The sequence below is a fragment of the Eriocheir sinensis genome, chromosome 29, assembly GCF_024679095.1.
Source record: "Eriocheir sinensis breed Jianghai 21 chromosome 29, ASM2467909v1, whole genome shotgun sequence".
Classification (NCBI taxonomy): Eukaryota; Metazoa; Arthropoda; class Malacostraca; order Decapoda; family Varunidae; genus Eriocheir; species Eriocheir sinensis.
Genome location: NC_066537.1, coordinates 8,479,922 through 8,499,921, shown reverse-complemented (window position 1 = coordinate 8,499,921; position 20,000 = coordinate 8,479,922). Strand labels below are relative to the sequence as shown.

General features: G+C 37.8%; 1 protein-coding gene across 3 annotated transcripts in view; it reads right to left on the bottom strand.

Moving 5' to 3' along the window:
* The window catches only part of LOC127004979 (guanylate cyclase 32E-like), a 142,458-nt gene that overhangs the window by 60,790 nt on the left and 61,668 nt on the right, over positions 1 to 20,000 (bottom strand). For all 3 annotated transcript variants that reach the window (XM_050873351.1, XM_050873352.1, XM_050873353.1), the window contains one exon: positions 2,479 to 2,658. In XM_050873351.1, the coding sequence (XP_050729308.1) occupies positions 2,479 to 2,658 (180 nt within the window). The remainder of the gene's footprint in view (positions 1 to 2,478; positions 2,659 to 20,000) is intronic.

Below are 20,000 nucleotides of genomic sequence, written 5' to 3'. Positions count from 1 at the left end.
GGAGGAGGAGGAGGAAGAGGAAGAAGAAGGTTTAGATAGAGGTGAGATTAGGTTAGTTACAGATATAAGGAAGAAGAGGAAGAAAGAAAAGGAAAGATAAGTGAAGGAAATGGAAAGAAAACGAGAAGAAAGAAGAGGAGGAGGAGGAGGAGGAGGAGGAGGGAGATGAAGATAGGTTTAAGAAGAGGTGAGGATTTGGTTTGTTACAGATGTGAGGAAGAAAAGAGAAAGGAAAGGAAGGAAAGATAAGTAAAGAAAATAAAAAGGAAAACGAAAAACAATTAAAAAAAGATAAAAGTTCACAGCCTCCAGATATCTTTTAAGTCTCAAGAAATATGAAGCGAGAAAGGAGAAGAGCGAAAGATGGAAGGTCAGCTAATTTTGAGTCTCTTCTTCAGATTAGAACAAAGTCTGTGAGCGAGGCGACCTGAACCGAGGAAAAAAAAACTCTTGTGGTTCCTTTTCATCCCTAAACTAAATTGGCTCTTTTTAAGGGGAGGGGAGTTTAACTTTATCGTTAGTTCATAGGGGATTTTTTTAGGTCATTAGCTTAGACCATATCAAGTTTTTATTTTTTAGGTCATTAGCTTAATCTGTCTGTATTTTTTCCCCTACTTTTCTCGCCCTCTTCCTTATTTTTTATTTCTAGCATTTTTTGTCATTTTCCTTCTTACCTTCAGACCATATCAAGTTTTTATTTTTTAGGTCATTAGCTTAACCTGTCTGTATTTTTTCCCCTACTTTTCTCGCCCTCTTCCTTTTCTCATTTCAAGCATTTTTTGTCATTTTCCTTCTTACCTTCAGACCATATCAAGTTTTTATTTTTTAGGTCATTAGCTTAACCTGTCTGTATTTTTTCCCCTACTTTTCTCGCCCTCTTCCTTTTCTTATTTCTTGCATTTTTTGTCATTTTCCTTCTTACTTTTTAGTTTAGACCATATCTTTTTTTTTTTTAGGTCATTAGAGTAGATCTTTTTTCCTCTACCTTTTTCGCCCTCTTCCTTTTTTTTTTTAATTTCTAGCCTTTTTTTTGTCATTTTCGTTCTTACCTTTAGACCACATCAAGTTTTTATTTTTTATGTCATTAGCTTAACCTGTCCCAGCCCTTTTCCCCTCCTTTTCTTCACCTTTATCCTTTTTTTAGCTCTTTGATCCGTATTTTTTTCTCAATATCCTTCTCCTCCTTTCCAGGCTCTCATTCATTTCCTAATTCTCTCATTTACCTCCAGTTTTCTCTATTTTTTCTTTTCCACGCCTTTCTTTTTCCTTTTCCACTTAATCATACTCTTCTCTTTCTCTTCTCTCATTTATACCTCCAATATTCCTTTTTGTCTTTTCTTTTCCTCCAGTTCTCCTTTTTTCTCTATCACATGCTTTTCTTTTCCCACTCCATCTAATAACCCTCTTTTCTCATTTCTTTCATCTCATATCTATCTCATTTTTTCTTTTTTCCTATCCCATGCCTTTCGTTCCTCACTCTACCCAATGCTTCTATCCCTTCTCTCTATCTCCATTTCTTTCCTCTTATATCTTTCCCATACCATTCTATTCCCTTTCCACTTAATAACCCTTTTCTCTCTTTATCTCCAATTTTTCCTTTTCCCTTTTCCATGCCTTTCTTTCCTCACTCTACCCAATGCTTCTATCTCTTCTCTCTATCTCCATTTCTTTCCTCTTTTATCTTTCCCATACCATTCTATTCCCTTTCCACTTAATAACCCTTTTCTCTCTTTATCTCCAATTTTTCCTTTTCCCTTTTCCATGCCTTTCTTTCCTCACTCTACCCAATGCTTCTATCTCTTCTCTCTATCTCCATTTCTTTCCTCTTTTATCTTTCCCATACCATTCTATTCCCTTTCCACTTAATAACCCTTTTCTCTCTTTATCTCCAATTTTTCCTTTTCCCTTTTCCACGCCTTTCTTTTCTCACTCTCCCCAATGCTTCTATCTCTTCTCTCTATCTCCATTTCTTTCCTTTTTTATCTTTCCCATACCATTCTTTTCCCTTTCCACTTAATAACCCTTTTCTTTTTTCCTTCTCACATTTATCTCCAATTTTTCTTTTTCCCTTTTCCACGCCTTTTTTTTCTCACTCTCCTCAATGCTTCTATCACTTCTCTCTATCTCCATTTCTTTCCTCTTTTTCCCTATTCCCCTTCCACTTAATAACCCTTTCCTCTTTTCCTTCACGTCACATTTCCCTCCAGTTAATCTATTTTTCCATTTCGAAGTCTTTTTTCCTTCTCTTTTCTTCTTCTCCTAACGCTAACCACCAATTTTATGCCCATTTCCCGATTCCATCACACCTTCACTTATTCCACCCACATCCACACCTTCCAACCTGTCCTACCCCCACACCTTTCATCCCCTACCTACCTGAGCATTACCGTTACCTGAGCAGCATCCCAAACATCATCCTCCCACCCACACACACCTGTCCAACACGTCTTTCATCTCCCATCGAGCTCAGCATCTTACCTGTACAGCATCACTTATTTGCTCAAAGGTGGTGGCCTGCTCGGTGAGAAGGACGAATTGATTCCATCGGTACTCGAGCATAAGAGAGATGAGGGCCTTGACGATCTTGGTAGCGGGCGGCGTGGTGCGTGCAACCGTGTAGTACTTGGTTTTGTTTCCCACGTGATGGTCCCCACAGCGCTGAGAGGTAAAAAGTGGGAGAGGATGAGAGTCAGATGTCGTGTAGCGAGGGAGGAGAGGAGGTTAAGGTGCAAGAGGGGGAGAGTGAATTGTCCGGGGAAGGAACATAAAGAAGAAGGCGAGAGGATGTTAGTTGTCGGGGGAGAGCATAAAGGAAGGGGAGAGAGAATAAGAGTGAGTTGTCGGGGAAGAACACGAAGGAAAGGAGAGAGAAGGAGGATGCTGAGATGTCGGAGGAAGGGCACAAGGAAATGGAGGAGGAGGATGAGGAGGAGGAGAGTGAGTTTTAAGGGGAGGAAGACAAAGAAAAAAGGGAGAGATAAGAGTGAGTTGTCGGGGAAAGAACACGAAGAGAAGGGAGAGGAGGATGCTGAGTTGTCGGAGGAAGGGCACAAAGAAATGGAGGAGGAGGAGGAGAGTGCGTTTTAAGTGTAAGAAGACAAAGAAAAGGGAGAGATAAGAGTGAGTTGTCGGGGAAAGAACACGAAGGAAAGGAGAGAGAAGGAGGATGCTGAGATGTCGGAGGAAGGGCACAAGGAAATGGAGGAGGAGGAGGAGAGTGAGTTTTAAGGGGAGGAAGACAAAGAAAAAGGGAGAGATAAGAGTGAGTTGTCGGGGAAGAACACGAAGAAAGGAGAGAGGAGGAGGATGCTGAGCTGTCGGAGGAAGGGCACAAGGAAATGGAGGAGGAGGAGGAGAGTGAGTTTTAAGAAAGAAAAGACAAAGCTAAGGAAAGGATGAATGAATTGCCGGGGGTAGAAGACAACGAAATGGAAGAGGGTAAGAGTTGAGTTGACAGGGGATAGAAGACAAAGAAAAGGAAAGAATAAGAATGGGCGAAAGAATGAGTGCGTGATCGTTGGAAATAACACTAGGAACATAAATCAAAACAAACACACTCACAACCTCGCAACACATTAGAGGCACCCAAGTCAGATACCCCAACAAACCAATCCCATACATCAGAACTCTTTTAACCAACCCACACCCCATACACTATTAACGAGAGAACAAGAGTGCGTGGTCGGTGGAAATAACACTAGGAACATAAATCAAAACAAACACACTCACAACCTCGCAACACATTAGAGGCACCCAAATCAAATACCCCAACAAACCAATCCCATACATCAGAACTCTTTTAACCAACCCACACCCCATACACTATTAACGAGAGAACAAGAGTGCGTGGTCGGTGGAAATAACACTAGGAACACAGATCAAAACAAACACACTCACAACCTCGCAACACAATATACGCAACCGAATCCGGTATCCCTACAAACCAATCCCATACATCAGAACTCCTTTTAACCAACCCACACCCTACACTGTTAACTCTTATTGTCCTTTCCTTTCCGCCTCATCTTCCCCCCCCCTCTGCTGTACCTTCTCCTAATCCACCTCCTTATCCTCCTCCTCCTCGCTCTCCCCTTGATTAAAAAGAAAATGGGAAGGTATTGTGTGTGTGTATCAGGGATCAGAGGGAGAAGGGGAGACTTGTAGGTTTTGGTTTTTGTAGGAAATTGGTGCGTGTTAGGTTTGTCTGTCTGTCTGTCTTTCTTGGTTGTATGGTGTTGTAGAAGACGGAGGAGATAAAAGAGAATGGGATAAAAGGGAAAAATGAGTAATAATTGAAATGATGCTAGTAATAATGTCTGTGTCTGTCTGTCTGTCTGTTCTGTCTGTGTGTCTGTGTGTTTGTCTGTCTCTTCGTTTTAGGGAGGTGTAGAAGGAGGAGATAAACGAGAAGACATTTTTTTTCTTTTCCTTTTACTTATTTATTTCCTTTTTCTCTTTTATTTTTTTGGTTTACTTTACTTTTTTTCTTTCTTTTTCTTTTCTTTTCTTTCTCCTTTACTTTAATTTACTTTTTCTTTTTCATTTCTTAATTTTTTCTCTTATTTTCTTTCCTTTTTCTCTTTTTACTTCAACACCCTTTTCTTTCTTTTTCCTTCTTTTCTTTAACTTACTTTTTTTTTACTTTTCCTTCCCTATCTTTTTCTTTCTGTAATAATAATAATAATAATAATAATAATAATAATAATAATAATAATAATAATAATAACAATAATAATAATAGTAATGATGGCAATAACACGAAATAGACGCAATAATTTGAGTGTGTGTGTGTGTGTGTTTGTGTGTGTGTGTGTGTGTAAGCTTTCATAGTGGGACACAATTTTGTGGAGTATACTCTGCTTCATTCCCAAGAGGAGGAGGAGGAAGAGGAAGAGGAAGAGGAAAAGAAGGAGGAGGAGGAAGGGGACGAACACGAAGAAAAATAATAAAAATAAGAATGGCTGAGAAAAAAAATAAAGAGAGGAAGAGGAAGAACAAGAACGAGGATAAAAAAGAAGCAAGAGGAAGAGGAAGAGGAAAGGAGACAGGAGGAAGAGGAGGAGGAGGAGGGAGGGAACGAACACGAAGAAAAATAATAAAAAAAGAATGTCTGAGAAACAAGAACGAGAATAAAAAAAAGAAGCAAGAGGAAGAGGAAGAAAATAAAGAAACGCGTGTATAGCAACAGTAAACATGAGAGAGAGAGAGAGAGAGAGAGAGAGAGAGAGAGAGAGAGAGAGAGAGAGAGAGAGAGAGAGAGAGAGGTCTAAAAATCAAGGAAAGACAGGAAAATCGAGAGAAAGGAGTAGAGGAGGAGGAGGAGGAGGAAGAGGAAGGACGAAAAAATGAAGGAAAAAAGAGAGAGAGAGAGGGAGATAAAGAAGACTACAGGAAAATCGAGAGAAAGGAGAAGAAGAGGAGGAAAGTGCAACAGGGGAGGAGGAAGAGAAGGAGGAAGGAAGGAAGAAAAAATGAAGGAAAAAAAATCAAGCTACCGGCAAGACGAGAAGAAGAGGAGGAGGAAAAGGAGAAGAAGGAGGAGGAGAAGGAGGAGAAGGAGGATGAAGACTAAGAAAAAAAAGTAAAGTAAAGAAAGAAAAGTAAAACAGAGTAAATGGAAGTAAAAAAGGTGTTGAAGTAAAGGAGAGAAAAAAGTAAAGAAAAATAAGAGAAAAAGTAAAGAAAGAAAGAAGAAAATAAAGAAAAGGTGCAAAGGAGAAGTTAATAAAGGTTGTCCGGAATTTTGTGACGCTAAAGAAAGGAAAAAAAAGAAAAAAAATGAAGTAGGAGAAGGAAAAAGAAAAGTTAATCAAAGGAAGATTTCTCACCATGGTTTTTCATTTGAGAGAGAGAGAGAGAGAGAGAGAGAGAGAGAGAGAGAGAGCGCAATATGGTCCATGATTGGGGACATAATAAGGTCATGTTACACACACACACATGAGGGAATTACACACACACACACACACACACACACACACACACACACACACACACACACACACACACACACACACACACACACACACACACGCAATATTAAAAGGGAAATGAAACTCGGGAAAGAATTGCATAAAAATAATAAATAATAAATAAAGAAATAGATAGATAAATAAATAGATAAATATAATAAAAGAATACAATAGATGAAAGGGAAGAAAAAATAATCAGAAAAGGGAAGTTAAGAAGAGGAAAAAAGAACAAAAATGATATGATAAAAGAGAAAAAAAGGAGCAAAAATAGAATAGATAAAATAGATAGAAAAATAAATGGCAGAATATACAAAGATAGGAAAAATAAATAAAATATATAAACAAAAACAAAAAGGAAATAGGAACAGACAAAAATGGAGATAATAAACGTAATGAAATAAAAATACGATAAAAATCAGAAAAAAAATATAGAAGAATGAACAGTAAGCAAACAAGATAAAGGCATAGATAAAATAAAAGGAATAAACGATGACAAATAAAGGAAATTAGAACACACAAAAAAATATGGATAATAACGTAATAAAAAGAATCAGAAAAAAACATAAATGAATGAACAGTAGAAAGGGAAGATAATGGCATAGATAAAATAAAAGGAATAAACGATAACAAATAAAGAAAATAGGAACACACAAAAAATGGAGATAATAACGTAATAATAAATAAAAAAAATCATAAGTAAATATAAATGAATGAACAGCAGAAAGGGAAGATAAAGGCATAGATAAAATAAAAGGAATAAACGATAACAAATGAAGAAAATTGGAACACACAAAAAATGGAGATAATAACGTAATAATAAATAAAAAAAATCATAAGTAAATATAAATGAATGAACAGTAGAAAGGGAAGATAATGGCATAGATAAAATAAAAGGAATAAACGATAACAAATAAAGAAAATAGGAACACACAAAAAATGGAGATAATAACGTAATAATAAATAAAAAAATCATAAATAAATATAAATGAATGAACAGTAGAAAGGGAATATAAGGGCATAGATAAAATAAAAGGAATAAACGATAACAAATAAAGAAAATAGGAACACACAAAAAAATATGGATAATAACGTAATAAAAAGAATCAGAAAAAAAATATAAATGAATGAACAGTAGAAAGGGAAGATAAAGACATAGATAAAATAAAAGGAATAAACGATAACAAATAAAGGAAATTGGAACAGACAAAAAATGGAGATAATAACGTAATAATAAATAAAAAAATCATAAATAAATATAAATGAATGAACAGTAGAAAGGAAAGATAATGGCATAGATAAAATAAAAGGAATAAACGATAACAAATAAAGAAAATAGGAACAGACAAAAATGGAGATAATAACATAATAATAAATATAAAAAAACATAAATAAATATAAATGAATGAACAGTAGAAAGGAAAGATTAGGGCATAGATAAAATAAAAGGAATAAACGATAACAAATGAAGAAAATAGGAACACAAAAATGAAGATAATAAACGTAATAAAATAAAATAAAAACTAAAATAAAGACCAGAAAAAAATATAGATGAATTAATATTAGTAAAAAAAGAATTCAAATATCCTCGTAAAATAAAAAAAATAAATAATCCTCGGTAAAAGCTTCGTATTATTCTCTTCGGTAATTGATGCGTTTTCGGTTATTTTTGTTTCCCTTCCAATTCCACGAACCGAGAATAAAAGAGGATATGAAACTGTTACTCTGTGGAAACTATATTTTTTTCCTCCTCTTTCTACTCTTATTTATCTCCTTTTTCTGTCTTCATACTCTTTTCCTCCTCTTTCTACTCTCATTTATCTCCTTTTCCTGTCTTCATATTCTTTTCCTCCTCTTTCTATTCTCATTTATCTCCTTTTTCTATCTTCATACTCTTTTCCTCCTCTTTCTACTCTCATTTATCTCCTTTTTCTATCTTCATTCTCTTTTCCTCCTCTTTCTACTCTCATTTATCTCCTTTTTCTGTCTTCATATTCTTTTCCTACTCTTTCTATTCTCATTTATCTCGTTTTTCTGTCTTCATTCTCTTTTCCTCCTCTTTCTACTCTCATTTATCTCTTTTTTCTGTCTTCATATTCTTTTCCTCCTCTTTCTCCTCTCATTTATCTCCTTTTCCTGTCTTCATATTCTTTTCCTACTCTTTCTATTCTCATTTATCTCGTTTTTCTGTCTTCATTCTCTTTTCCTCCTCTTTCTACTCTCATCGATCTCTTTTTCTGTCTTCATTCTCTTTTCCTCCTCTTTCTACTCTTATTTATCTCCTTTTCCTGTCTTCATATTCTTTTCCTACTCTTTCTATTCTCATTTATCTCCTTTTTCTGTCTTCATACTCTTTTCCTCCTCTTTCTATTCTCATTTATCTCCTTTTTCTGTCTTCATTCTCTTTTCCTCCTCTTTCTACTCTCATCGATCTCTTTTTCTATCTTCATTCTCTTTTCCTCCTCTTTCTACTCTTATTTATCTCCTTTTTCTATCTTCATTCTCTTTTCCTCCTCTTTCTACTCTCATTTATCTCCTTTTTCTATCTTCATTCTCTTTTCCTCCTCTTTCTACTCTCATTTATCTCCTTTTTCTGTCTTCATACTCTTTTCCTCCTCTTTCTACTCTCATTTATCTCCTTTTTCTGTCTTCATTCTCTTTTCCTCCTCTTTCTACTCATTTATCTCCTTTTCCTGTCTTCATACTCTTTTCCTCCTCTTTCTACTCTCATTTATCTCGTTTTTCTGTCTTCATTCTCTTTTCCTCCTCCTTTTCACTCTCACCTAACTCCTTTTTTTATCTTTACTCTTTTCTTCCTCCTTTTTACTCTCATTTATCTTCTTGTTTTTTCTCTTATTACTTTTTGTTCCTCTCCAATTCCACGAACCGAAAATAAAAGAGGAAATGAAACTCTTAAGCTGCGGGGACTCATACTTTTTCGTCATTATTTTCTTTTATTATCTCATTTTTTGCTCCTTTACATCTTTATCTTATCTTTTATTTCATCTTTTATCCTCATCTTTTGTTTTATTTTATTTTTTATCTCATTTTTGCTCACTTTTTATCTTTTTTTTTTCTCCTTTCTTTTAGTTTTATTATTTCAATTTTGCTCCGTTGTTATCTTTTAGTGTTTTCTTTTTTCTTGTTATTTTTTTGTTTTCTTTAAATTCCACAAACCGAAAATAAAAGTGGAAACTATAATCTTTTCGTCTATTATTTTCCTTTATTATCTCATTTTTCCTTCATTATCTTTTCTCGTTGGCTTTTTTTCTTTCTCATTTTTGCATTTATTATCTTTTCTCTCACTGGCTTCTTTTTTCTAATTATTTTCTTCATTCATCGTTGGCTTTTTCTTCTATTTCCTCCTTTTCTCCTCCTTTATTAATTTCGTCTTTTTAGCTTATTTACCATTTTCCTTTATTTTTTTATTTTTCCTTCTTATTTCCCTTTTCTTTATCTCATCTCCGTTTTAATTTTCCCTTTCCTTTTTAACCCCTTTTTTCGCTCTTTACCTTCACAGCCTTTTTCATTTCTTCTAACTGCTCCCTTTCCACTTTTCAGCCCTTGTTCCCTTTTTCCCTTTCCTTTTTTAATTCTCTTTTTCTCTCATTTTTTACTCCTAACAGTCCATTCACAGGTCTCTCTCTCTCTCTCTCTCTCTCTCTCTCTCTCTCTCTCTCTCTCTCGATCAATTTCGTGTAACACTTTCTCTGCTAGATTGAATTTATTTTTGGCTCTGATGTTTATACTTTTTTCCTCCTGTTGTTGTTGTTGTTTTTCCTCTCTGTTCGCTTAGGTGACGAAAAATAGGAAATTAGATTTACTAGGCTGTGGAAACTATACCTTTTTTTTTTCTCTCGCTTCAATTATCACATTTTTCTCTGTTATCTTTCATTGTCGTTTCTTTTCCAATTACTTTATTTTTTTTTCATATTTCGTTGGCTTCTCTTCTGCTTTGTCCTGTATCTGTCTATCTCTACTCTGTCTATGTGTATTTATCTCAGTATTGCTCTATTTCTATGTATAATTCGTGGTTATCTATCTATCTATATCTATCTATCTATCTATTTATTTTGCCATATATATGTATCTCAATCTTTATGCATTTTTAACCTGGCTATATGTCTACCACTCTGCCTATCTATCTATCTATCTATCTAAGTTCATCTGTGTATGTATGTATGTATGTATGTATGTATGTATGTATGTACGTGTGAATCTATAATGGGGAGATTTCGTGAGCAATTTGCGGTGTGTGGTTTTAAGAGAGAGAGAGAGAGAGAGAGAGAGAGATCCTCCTTGTGGTGGATTAGTGTGTATGTGAATGTCTGTGTGTGTGTGTGTGTGTGTGTGTGTGTGTGTGTGTGTGTGTGTGTGTGTGTGTGTTCGTGTGTACGTGAATAGGGGCAGGTTGACTCAATTGTGTGTGGATGAAGTGTATGCAAATTGAGGAAGAGGAGGAGGAGGAGGAAGGAGAAGAGGAGGAGGAGGAGGAGGAGGAAGAGGAAGAGGAGGAAGCGTAATGGCATAAGGTCCTTTTGATGTATAATTGTGCTGCTGCTGATGATGATGTGTCTCCTCTTGATCTCATTCCTCTTCCTCTTTGATCTCTTATTTCTGTCTCCTCTTTATGTCTGTTCTCCTCTTGTCAATCTCCTCATCTACGTCTTGAGGCGGAGAAGGGAAAGGGAGGAAAGAGAGAGAGAGAGAGTGATCAACGGGAATGGAGATAAAAGAGAGAGGGAAAAGAGGAGAAATAAAGAGGGGAAGGAATAGAAAGGAAAGGAAGAGGAAGAGATTGAAAATGAGAAAGGGGGAAAGAGGAAAAATTAAGAGGGAAAGGAATAGAAAATAAAGGAAGAGGAAAAGGAAGGAAAAAGAAAGCGATTGAAAATGAAAGAGGGGAAAAGAGAAAAAATTAAGAGAGGAAGGAATAGGAAAGAAACATGAGGAAGAGGAAGGAAAAAAAAGTTAGAAAAAGAAAGGGAAAAAGGAGTAAATATTAAGAGGGGAAGGAATAGAAAATAAATAAGAGGAAGAGAAAGGAAAAAAAGGTAGAAAATGAAAGGGGAAAAGGAGGAAATATTAAGAGGGGAAGGAATAGAAAATAAATAAGACGAGGAGAAAGGAAAAAAAGATAGAAAATGAAGGGGGAAAAGGAGGAAATATTAAGAGGGGAAGGAATAGAAAATAAATAAGAGGAAGAGAAGGGAAAAAAAAGGTAGAAAATGAAAGGGGAAAAGGAGGAAAAATTAAGAGGGGAAGGAATAGAAAATAAAATTTAATAAGACGAGGAGAAAGGAAAAAAAGATAGAAAATGAAAGGGGAAAAGGAGGAAAAATTAAGAGGGGAAGGAATAGGAAAAGAAAGGAAGAGGAAGAGAAAGGGAGGATAAGGTGTGTGTGTGTGTGTGTGTGTGTGGTCGTCTCACCTGTAATCAATTTCCTTTTTATTCAGGTGTGTCGGCCGCCAATCAATGACCCTCTCTCTCTCTCTCTCTCTCTCTCTCTCTCTCTCTCTCTCTCTCTGTCTATCTCTCTCTCTCTCTTCCTCTCTTTCTCTCTTTCTTTCCTTCTCTCTCTTTCCTTCTCTTTACTTTTTTCTTTCCTTCCTTCCTTTTTATTTTTTGCCTTATTTCCCTTTTTTTCTTTTCTCTCCTTTCTTCCTTCCTTCCTCTTTCTCCTTCTCTCTTTACTTTCTTCTTTCCTTCTTATCTTTCATTATCTATCTTTTCTTTATTATCTTATTTTCCTTTCCTTTTTTACTTTCTTCCTTTCCTTCTTTCCTTTCATTTGCTTTTTTTCCTTTTTCCTTTTTAATTACTTTTTTTTTCACTTTTGATATGCTTCTTTTTCTTTCCTTCATCACACCCAATTTCATATTTTTTTTCCCTTCATCACTAACACCATATCTCTCCTATTCCTCTCTTCATCGCCATTCTCTATTCCTCCCTTCATCATCACTACCATATCTCTTCATTCCCATTCTCTATTCCTCCCTTCATCATCACTACCATATCTCTCCTATTCCTCTCTTTATTCCCATTCTCTGTCCCTCCCTTCTTCATCTCTTCCATATCTCTCCTATTCCTCTCTTTATTCCCATTCTCTGTCCCTTCCTTCTTCATCTCTTCCATATCTCTCCTATTCCTCTCTTCATTCCCATTCTCTTTCCCTTCCTTCTTCATCACTACCATATCTCTTCTATTCCTCTCTTCATTCCCATTCTCTGTCCCTCCCTTTATCATCACTTCCATATCTCTCCTATTCCTCTCTTCATTCCCATTCTCTGTTCCTTCCTTCTTCATCACTTCTATATCTCTCCTATTTCCCTCATCATCGCCATTCTCTATTCCTCCCTTCATCTCTTCTAAATCTATCCCATACCTTTTATCAACCCCATTTGTTCTTCCTTCCTTCATCAGACACGCCTTATCTCTCCTATTCCTCCCATTATCCTCATGCTCTCTGTTCTCCCCTTCATTACAACACTATCTCTTCTCTTCCTTTCATCATCCCCATTCTCTGTCCCTCCCTTCATCACACACAATATATCTCTCCTATTCCTTTCATCATTCCCATTCTCTGTCCCTCCCTTCATTACATACGCCTTATCTCTCCTATTCCTTTCATCATCCCCATTCTCTGTCCCTCCCCTCATCACACACAATATATCTCTCCTATTCCTTTCATCATTCCCATTCTCTGTCCCTCCCTTCATCACATACGCCTTATCTCTCCTGTTCCTTTCATCATTCCCATTCTCTGTCCCTCCCTTCATCACACACACCATATCTCTCCCATTTCTGCCATCCTCGCCATTCTCTGTTCCTTCAGCACACTCTAACATGCTCGCCTTGTTCCTCGCCGTGGCCAGTTCAACACCCTCGCCCGTCTCGTCTGCAGCCGTCACCTTGCGCCCTTAATAAATCACCCTTTCCCTCCTCTCCCTTCCCTCCCTTACCTCCCTTTCCCTCCCTTTCCTTTCTTCTCTTCCTCCCTTCCTCCTCTTCTTCTTCCTCTTCTCATTACTTTCGTTCCTCCTCTTTGTTTGTTTTTTCTATGCTACTTTTTTTTTCATTTCTTTCCTTTTGTTTTGCTTTCTCTTACTCCATCCTCCTTCTCTTCATCCTCCCTTCCTTCGTTCCTTCGTTCGTTCGTTCGTTCGTTCGTTCCTTCCTTCCTTCCTTCCTTCCTTCCTTCCTTCCTTTCTTCCTTCCTTCATTCATTCATTCCTCCCTTCCCCTTTTCCTTCCTGTACTACTTTCATCACCTTCACCACCCTTGCCACCTCCTCCTCCTCCTCCTCCTCCTCCTCCTCCTCCTCCTCCTCCTCCTCCTCCTCCTCCTGCTCCTGCGTCATCCCTCTTTCCACTAACACATGTTGAATAATGTATATGAGAGAGAGAGAGAGAGAGAGAGAGAGAGAGAGAGAGAGAGAATGTATCCAATTCATACCATATTCCAAGTTTCTATCTTTCCAATCGCTAGTGTGTGTACTTAACCTCCACGTGTGTGTGTGTGTGTGTGTGTGTGTGTGTGTGTGTGTGTGTGTGTGTGTGTGTCTCCCTTTGCTGCTGAATATTCAATAATTTCTCCGCTGAATCCTGTGAGGCGGAGATTTCATTCCCTGAGTCTCAAAATCGTCAGGGAAACGCAAATACAACACCTTGACTTCACTCCCTGTGGTGTCGACGCGGCGTGGAGTGGCAGCAGAAAAACAAGATCCAGCGCGCGGAAATAAATAATGATGTTGTTACACGTGGAAACTATTATTCGCGTGTAAATGCCAGGGGGAAAAAGACTGCTATTAGTTGCTAGTGGTGAAGTGTTTGTGTGCTTGTGTTGACGCGGCTTCGAGTAACAGCAGAAAACAGAATAATGGTCTTGTTAGGCGTGGAAACTATTATTCGCGTGTAAATGCCAGGGGGAAAAAAGACTGCTATTAGTTGCTAGTGGTGAAGTGCTTGTGTGTTTGTGTTGACGCGGCTTCGAGTAACAGCAGAAAACAGAATAATGGTCTTGTTACACGTGGAAACTATTACTCGTGTGTATATGCAGATGAAAAAAGACTGCTATTAGTTGCTAGTGGTGAAGTGCTTGTGTGTTTGTGTTGACGCGGCTTCGAGTAACAGCAGAAAACAGAATAATGATCTTGTTAGGCGTGGAAACTATTACTCGTGTGTATATGCAGAGGGAAAAAAGACTGCTATTAGTTGCTAGTGGTGAAGTGCTTGTGTGTTTGTGTTGACGCGGCTTAGAGTTACACCAGAAAACAGAATAATGGTCTTGTTAGGCGTGGAAACTATTACTCGTGTGTATATGCAGATGGAAAAAAGCCTGCTATTAGTAACTGTTGCTAGTGGTGAAGTGCTTGTGTGTTTGTGTTGACGCGGCTTCGAGTAACAGCAGAAAAACAGAATAATGATCTTGTTACACGTGAAGGCTGTTATTCGTGTGTAAATCCCAGGGAAGAAACTGATGCGGGAAGGATATCAAATGGGGTTAGAAGATATTGTTACTGGTGGTGAAATATTTATCCATCGGTGTAGACGCTGAAAAAAAAAAATAGTCGCCGGTCGGAAAAGAAAAAAAGTCTTGTTACACGTGAAGGCTGTTATTCGTATGTAAATGCCGGGGAAGAAACTGATGCCGGAAGGATATTAAATGTGGTTAGAAAATGTTGTTACTGGTGGTGAAATATTTATCCATCGGTGTAGACACTGAAAAAAAAAATTGTTACCGCTCAGAAAAGAAAAATTGTCTTGTTACACGTGAAGGCTGTTATTCGTATGTAAATGCCAGGGAAGAAGCTGATGCCGGAAGGATATCAAATGGGGTTAGAAGATATTGTTACTGGTGGTGAAATATTTATCCATCGGTGTAGACGCTGAAAAAAAAAATTGTTACCGCTCAGAAAAGAAAAATTGTCTTGTTACACGTGAAGGCTGTTATTCGTATGTAAATGCCGGGGGAGAAAGTAATACGGTAAGGATATTAAATGGGGTTGAAAAATATTATAACTGGTGGGGCAGTATTTACCTATAAGTGTCGATGTGATGAAGTAGAAGCAGAAAAAAAAAAATCACCGCTCGGAAAAGAAAAATTATCTTGTCACACGTGAACGCTGTTATTCGTATGTCAATGTCCGGGGAAGATACTGATTCGGGAAGGATATCAAATGTGGTAAGCAGATATTGTTACTGGTGGAAAAAAAAATGTCACCGCTCAGAAAAGAAAAATTATCTTGTTACACGTGGACGCTGTTATTCGTATGTCAATGTCCGGGGAAGATACTGATTCGGGAAGGATATCAAATGTGGTAAGCAGATATTGTTACTGGTGGAAAAAAAATGTCACCGCTCGGAAAAGAAAAATTGTCTTGTTACACGTGGACGCTGTTATTCGTATGTCAATGTCCGGGGAAGATACTGATTCGGGAAGGATATTAAATGTGGTTAGAAGATACCATTGTTATCTTTCCGTCTTTACTTCCTCTCTTTCATAATCTAGCTTTTCGGAAGGATATCAAACCTTATTTTCCTTTCCTTTCCTTCTGTCCTTCCTCCGAAAGAAAAATTGTCCTTTCTTTCTTCCCTTTCTTCCTTCCTTCCTTCCTTTCTTTCTTCCTTCATTCCTTTCTTTCTTTTTTACTTTTTTTTTTCTTTCTTCTTCTTCCTCCTTCCTCTATGTCAATGTCCTGTACTACTTTCATCGCCTTCAAATGTGGTTACCACCACCTCCTCCTCCTCCTCCTCATCCTCATAATCTAGCTTTTCTTCCTCACCTTATTTTCCTTTCCTCTTTCCTTCTTTCCTTCCCTCCCTCCCTTCCTTTCTTTCTTCCCTTTCTTCCTTCCTTCCTTCCTTTCTTTCTTCCTTCATTCCTTCCTTTCTTTCTTTCTTCCTTTCTTACTTTCTTTTTTTTCTTTCTTTCTTCCTTCCTTACTCCCTTCCTCTTTTCCTTCCTGTACTACTTTCATCGCCTTCACCACCCTTACCACCACCTCCTCCCCCTCCTCCTCCTCCTCCTCCTCCTAATCTAGCTTTCCTTCCTCACCTTATTTTCTTTCCTCCTCCCTTCTTCCTTCTTTCCTTCCCTATTTCCATCCCTCCTCCCTTCATCTTTTTACTCATTTTTTCCTTCATTGCTCTCATAATACATCCAGTTTTCCTTACCTTTCCTTATTTTCTAGTTTTTTCTATTTACTTTCCTTCCCTTACCCCCCTCTTTCCATCCTCACCTCCCTCCTCTCCCTCCCTCATTCCTACCTCTTCCCATCTTGTTACGGGTGGTGAAGTGCTTATCTACTGGTGTTCACGCGGCTTAAAGTTACGGCTGAAAAAGATTGTCACCGCACGGAAAAGGGAAATGATCTTGTTACACGTGAAGACCATTGCTCCTATGTACATGTCGGGAAAAGAGACTGACGTTGAAGGATATAAAGTGCGGTGAGAGAAATATTATTACTGGTGGATGACAAAAATGATTCACTTCCTTCCCTACCTCCCTTCCCTACCTCCCTTCTTCCCTTCCTTCCTTTCTTCCTTCCTCCCTTTCTCTTTTCCCTCCTGTACAACTTTCATCGTCTTCACCACCCTGATCACCACCACCACCACACTTGCCATATGAGGAAGGACTTGAACAATTAAACTTGCATTATTTGGAAAGGCGAAGGGTGCGAGGAGACTTGATCGAGGTTTATAAATGGATGAAGGGCATTAATAAGGGGGCTATTAATAAGCTCCTGATGGTAAGAGACACTCGGTAATGGATTTAAAGTGGATAAATTCAGATTCATTAAGGACATTGGCAAGAACTGGATTCCCGACAGAGTGGTGGATGAGTGGAACAGGCTTGGCAGTCATGTGGTGAGTGCCAATACGATAGACACACAAAAAAAATAGATAGATTCATGGATAGTGAGGTTAGGTGAGGTTAGGTTCACAGGAGCTGCCTTACATAGAACCAACCGGCCTCTTGCAGACTCCTTTTTGTTCTTATGTTCTTATCTATCTACTGGTATCGACGCGTTTTTTATTTTGTTTTTTATTGTAAAGGAAACAGCTCATGGACTAAAAAAAAAAAAAGTAAAAATGAGAAGAAAAAAAGGCCTCTAAACACCGCTAAAAGTAACGACGGCTTAAAAAATAAAAGCCACCACTCGGAAATGTAAAATGATCTTGTAACACGCGAAAACACTTATCATTCTTACGTAAATGCCGCGGAAAAAGAAGGGACTGACGTGGGAAGGATATGAAATGTGGTTAGGAAAATGCTATTACTGGTAGAGTGGGGAAAAAAAATAGCCACAGGATGAGAGAAAAAATGATCTTGTTACACTGGAAGCCCAATGTTATTCTGATGTAAATGGCCGAGGAAAGAAACACAGCTGCGGGAAGGACGTCGGATGGGAAAAGAAAACGTTGGTACAGGTGGTGAATTGTATCTATTGATGGAGTGGAAGATTAGGTAGTGGGAAATGTTTAATAGTGCACGAAGGAAGAGAGGAAAAAAGAGAAGGAAAGAGAACAAGAAATACAAGAGGAGAACGTGAAGGCAGGAAAGGGTGATAGGCCATGTAGGAAAGAGGAAAAAACGAAGGAAGAACAAGAGGTAAAAAAAGAAAGACCGGAGAAGGGGTAATAGGGGACGAAGGAAGAGAGGAAAAAAGAGAAGGAAGGAGAACAAGAAATAGAAGAAGAGGAGGAGAATATGAAGGCAGGAAAGGGTAAAAGGGTACGAAGGAAAGAGGAAAAAACGAAGGAAGGAGAACAAGAGATAAAAGAAGAAAAACCGGAGAAGGGGTAATAGGGGACGAAGGAAGAGAGGAAAAAAGAGAAGGAAGGAGAACAAGAAATAGAAGAAAAAGAGGAGAATTAGAAGGAAGTAAGGAGTAATAAGGCACGAAGGAAGAGAGGAAAAAGGAGAAGGAAGGAGAACAAGAAATAGAAGAAGAAGAGGAGGGGAATATGAAGGCAGGAAGGGAGGAAGGAAAAAAAAGTAGGAAGAAGAACAAGAAATAGAAAAAGAAGAGGAGAATGATAGGAAGGAAGGAAGGGAGGAAGGAAAAATATGACAGAAGAAAGTAAAGAAAAAAATACAGGAGAGAAAGAGGAAAAAATATAGATAAGATGATAAAAGAAAAAAGCGAACATTGAAAAGGAAAACGTGTAAAAAAAAGAAAAGAAAAAGAAAAAAAGGAGAAAAACAAGAAATAGTTAAAAAGGTGGAAAATATAAGATGCAAAAATGTAAGATGATTAGCGGGCTTTTTTTTACACCTGTTTTTGTTGCCCTTGAGCAGTTTCTTTAGCTGTAAAAAAAAAAGAAAGTAATGTTAGTAATGTTAGTAATGTTAGAAAGTTAGTAATGTTGAAGAAGGATTGTTTTTTATATATATTCAGGACATGTATTGAAATGGTAAAGTTTGGCATGTGGAAAATTTTGTGTTCGTAAAATTCTTCGTTTCCTGGAATTTTTGGGGTACTGTGTTTTATTTACATTCCACCCGCAAACACACACACACACACACACACACACACACACACACACACACACACACACACACACACACACACACACACACACACACACACAGGCGAGTTCAAAGCGACAAAAACTTGAAATGCGAATGAAAATACGATCTCTCTCTCTCTCTCTCTCTCTCTCTCTCTCTCTCTCTCTCTCTCTCCATATGATTAAGTGTGAGCAGTTTAGGTCAATAGACTCGTGATGTTTACCCCCTCCCCACCCTCTAACCCCACCCCCGCCGATCCTCCCTTTCTCTTTTACGAACGGAGACTCGCCATTGTTTTTACGTCATGTGGTAGAAAGAGGATCAAGACCTCTCTCGAAGGGAATCTGATCCTTTCTTTCCGCTCCAATCCCTTTCCTCTTCGCGGAATTGGCGCTGTATCGTTTCTCTTTTGTTTTGCTTTGTCTCGTTCTACCACCCTTGAGATGCTTCCGTTCTAAGAAAAGAATATAGAAAAAGTATTGATTTCAAGAATATCAAGAGCAGTGTTATTTATAGATACAAAACCGCCTGTAATGATATCCTTTTGTAAGAGTGGTTGGTACTCTTGAGACCGTAAAGGAGATCAGTCGGGTTCTTATGAGTGGTTCTGTAGGTTCAAGGTACAGAGGAAGGGTCAGACTACCACCAGGGTCATTAAACTACCCCTGGAAATTCCCCAAACACCTACGAAAGCCTTGTTAGAAGAAGGAGAGGAAGAAGAAGAAGAAGAAGAAGATGATGAAGATGAAGAAGAAGAAGAAGAAGAAGAAGATGATGAAGATGAAGATGAAGAAGAAGACGAAGAAGGAAAGAAGAAAAAGAAAATAGAAAAAGAAGAAAAGGAAAGAAGAAAAGAAGAAGAAAAAGGAGATAAGGAAAGAAGAAGGAAAGAAAGAAGAAAATTAATATTTGTTTGGGTTCTGATGTGTTTAAATTACGACCCAGTGTTACCAGCTAAACGAAGATATGTCAAGACCGTCCATTTCTCGTTTAATATCTTAGGTTGCGTTTGTGATTAGTGAGGCGGAGTCTGATATTATTCACGCTAAACGCTGAATCATGTAAGTCCGTTTTGATATTAGGGAAAGTTGACTCGTGATTTATTAATAGTAGTTTGAGGAATAGGTAGGTTTTAGTAATAGGTCGGGTCGCATTTCGTATCATTTTTTTCTTCTTTTTCTTCTTCTTTCATTTTCTTCTTTTTTTTCTTTTCTTTTCTTTTCTTCATCTTCTTCCTCTTTTTCTTTCTCTTCTTTCCTTTTCTTTTTTATTTTCTTCCTCCTCTTTTTTTTTCTTCATCTTCTTCCTCTTTTTCTTCTTCTTCTTCTTCCTCCTCTTCTTCCTTTTCTTCTTCTTCTTTCCTTTTCTTCTTCTTTTTCTTCTTCTTCTTCTTCTCCCCTCCTCCTCCTTATACAGTTAGATGGCTCCCGACTCCACCACCACCACAACCACCACTACTACCACCACCACCATCACCACCACCACCACCAGCAACAACAACACCGTTTTTTTCCTG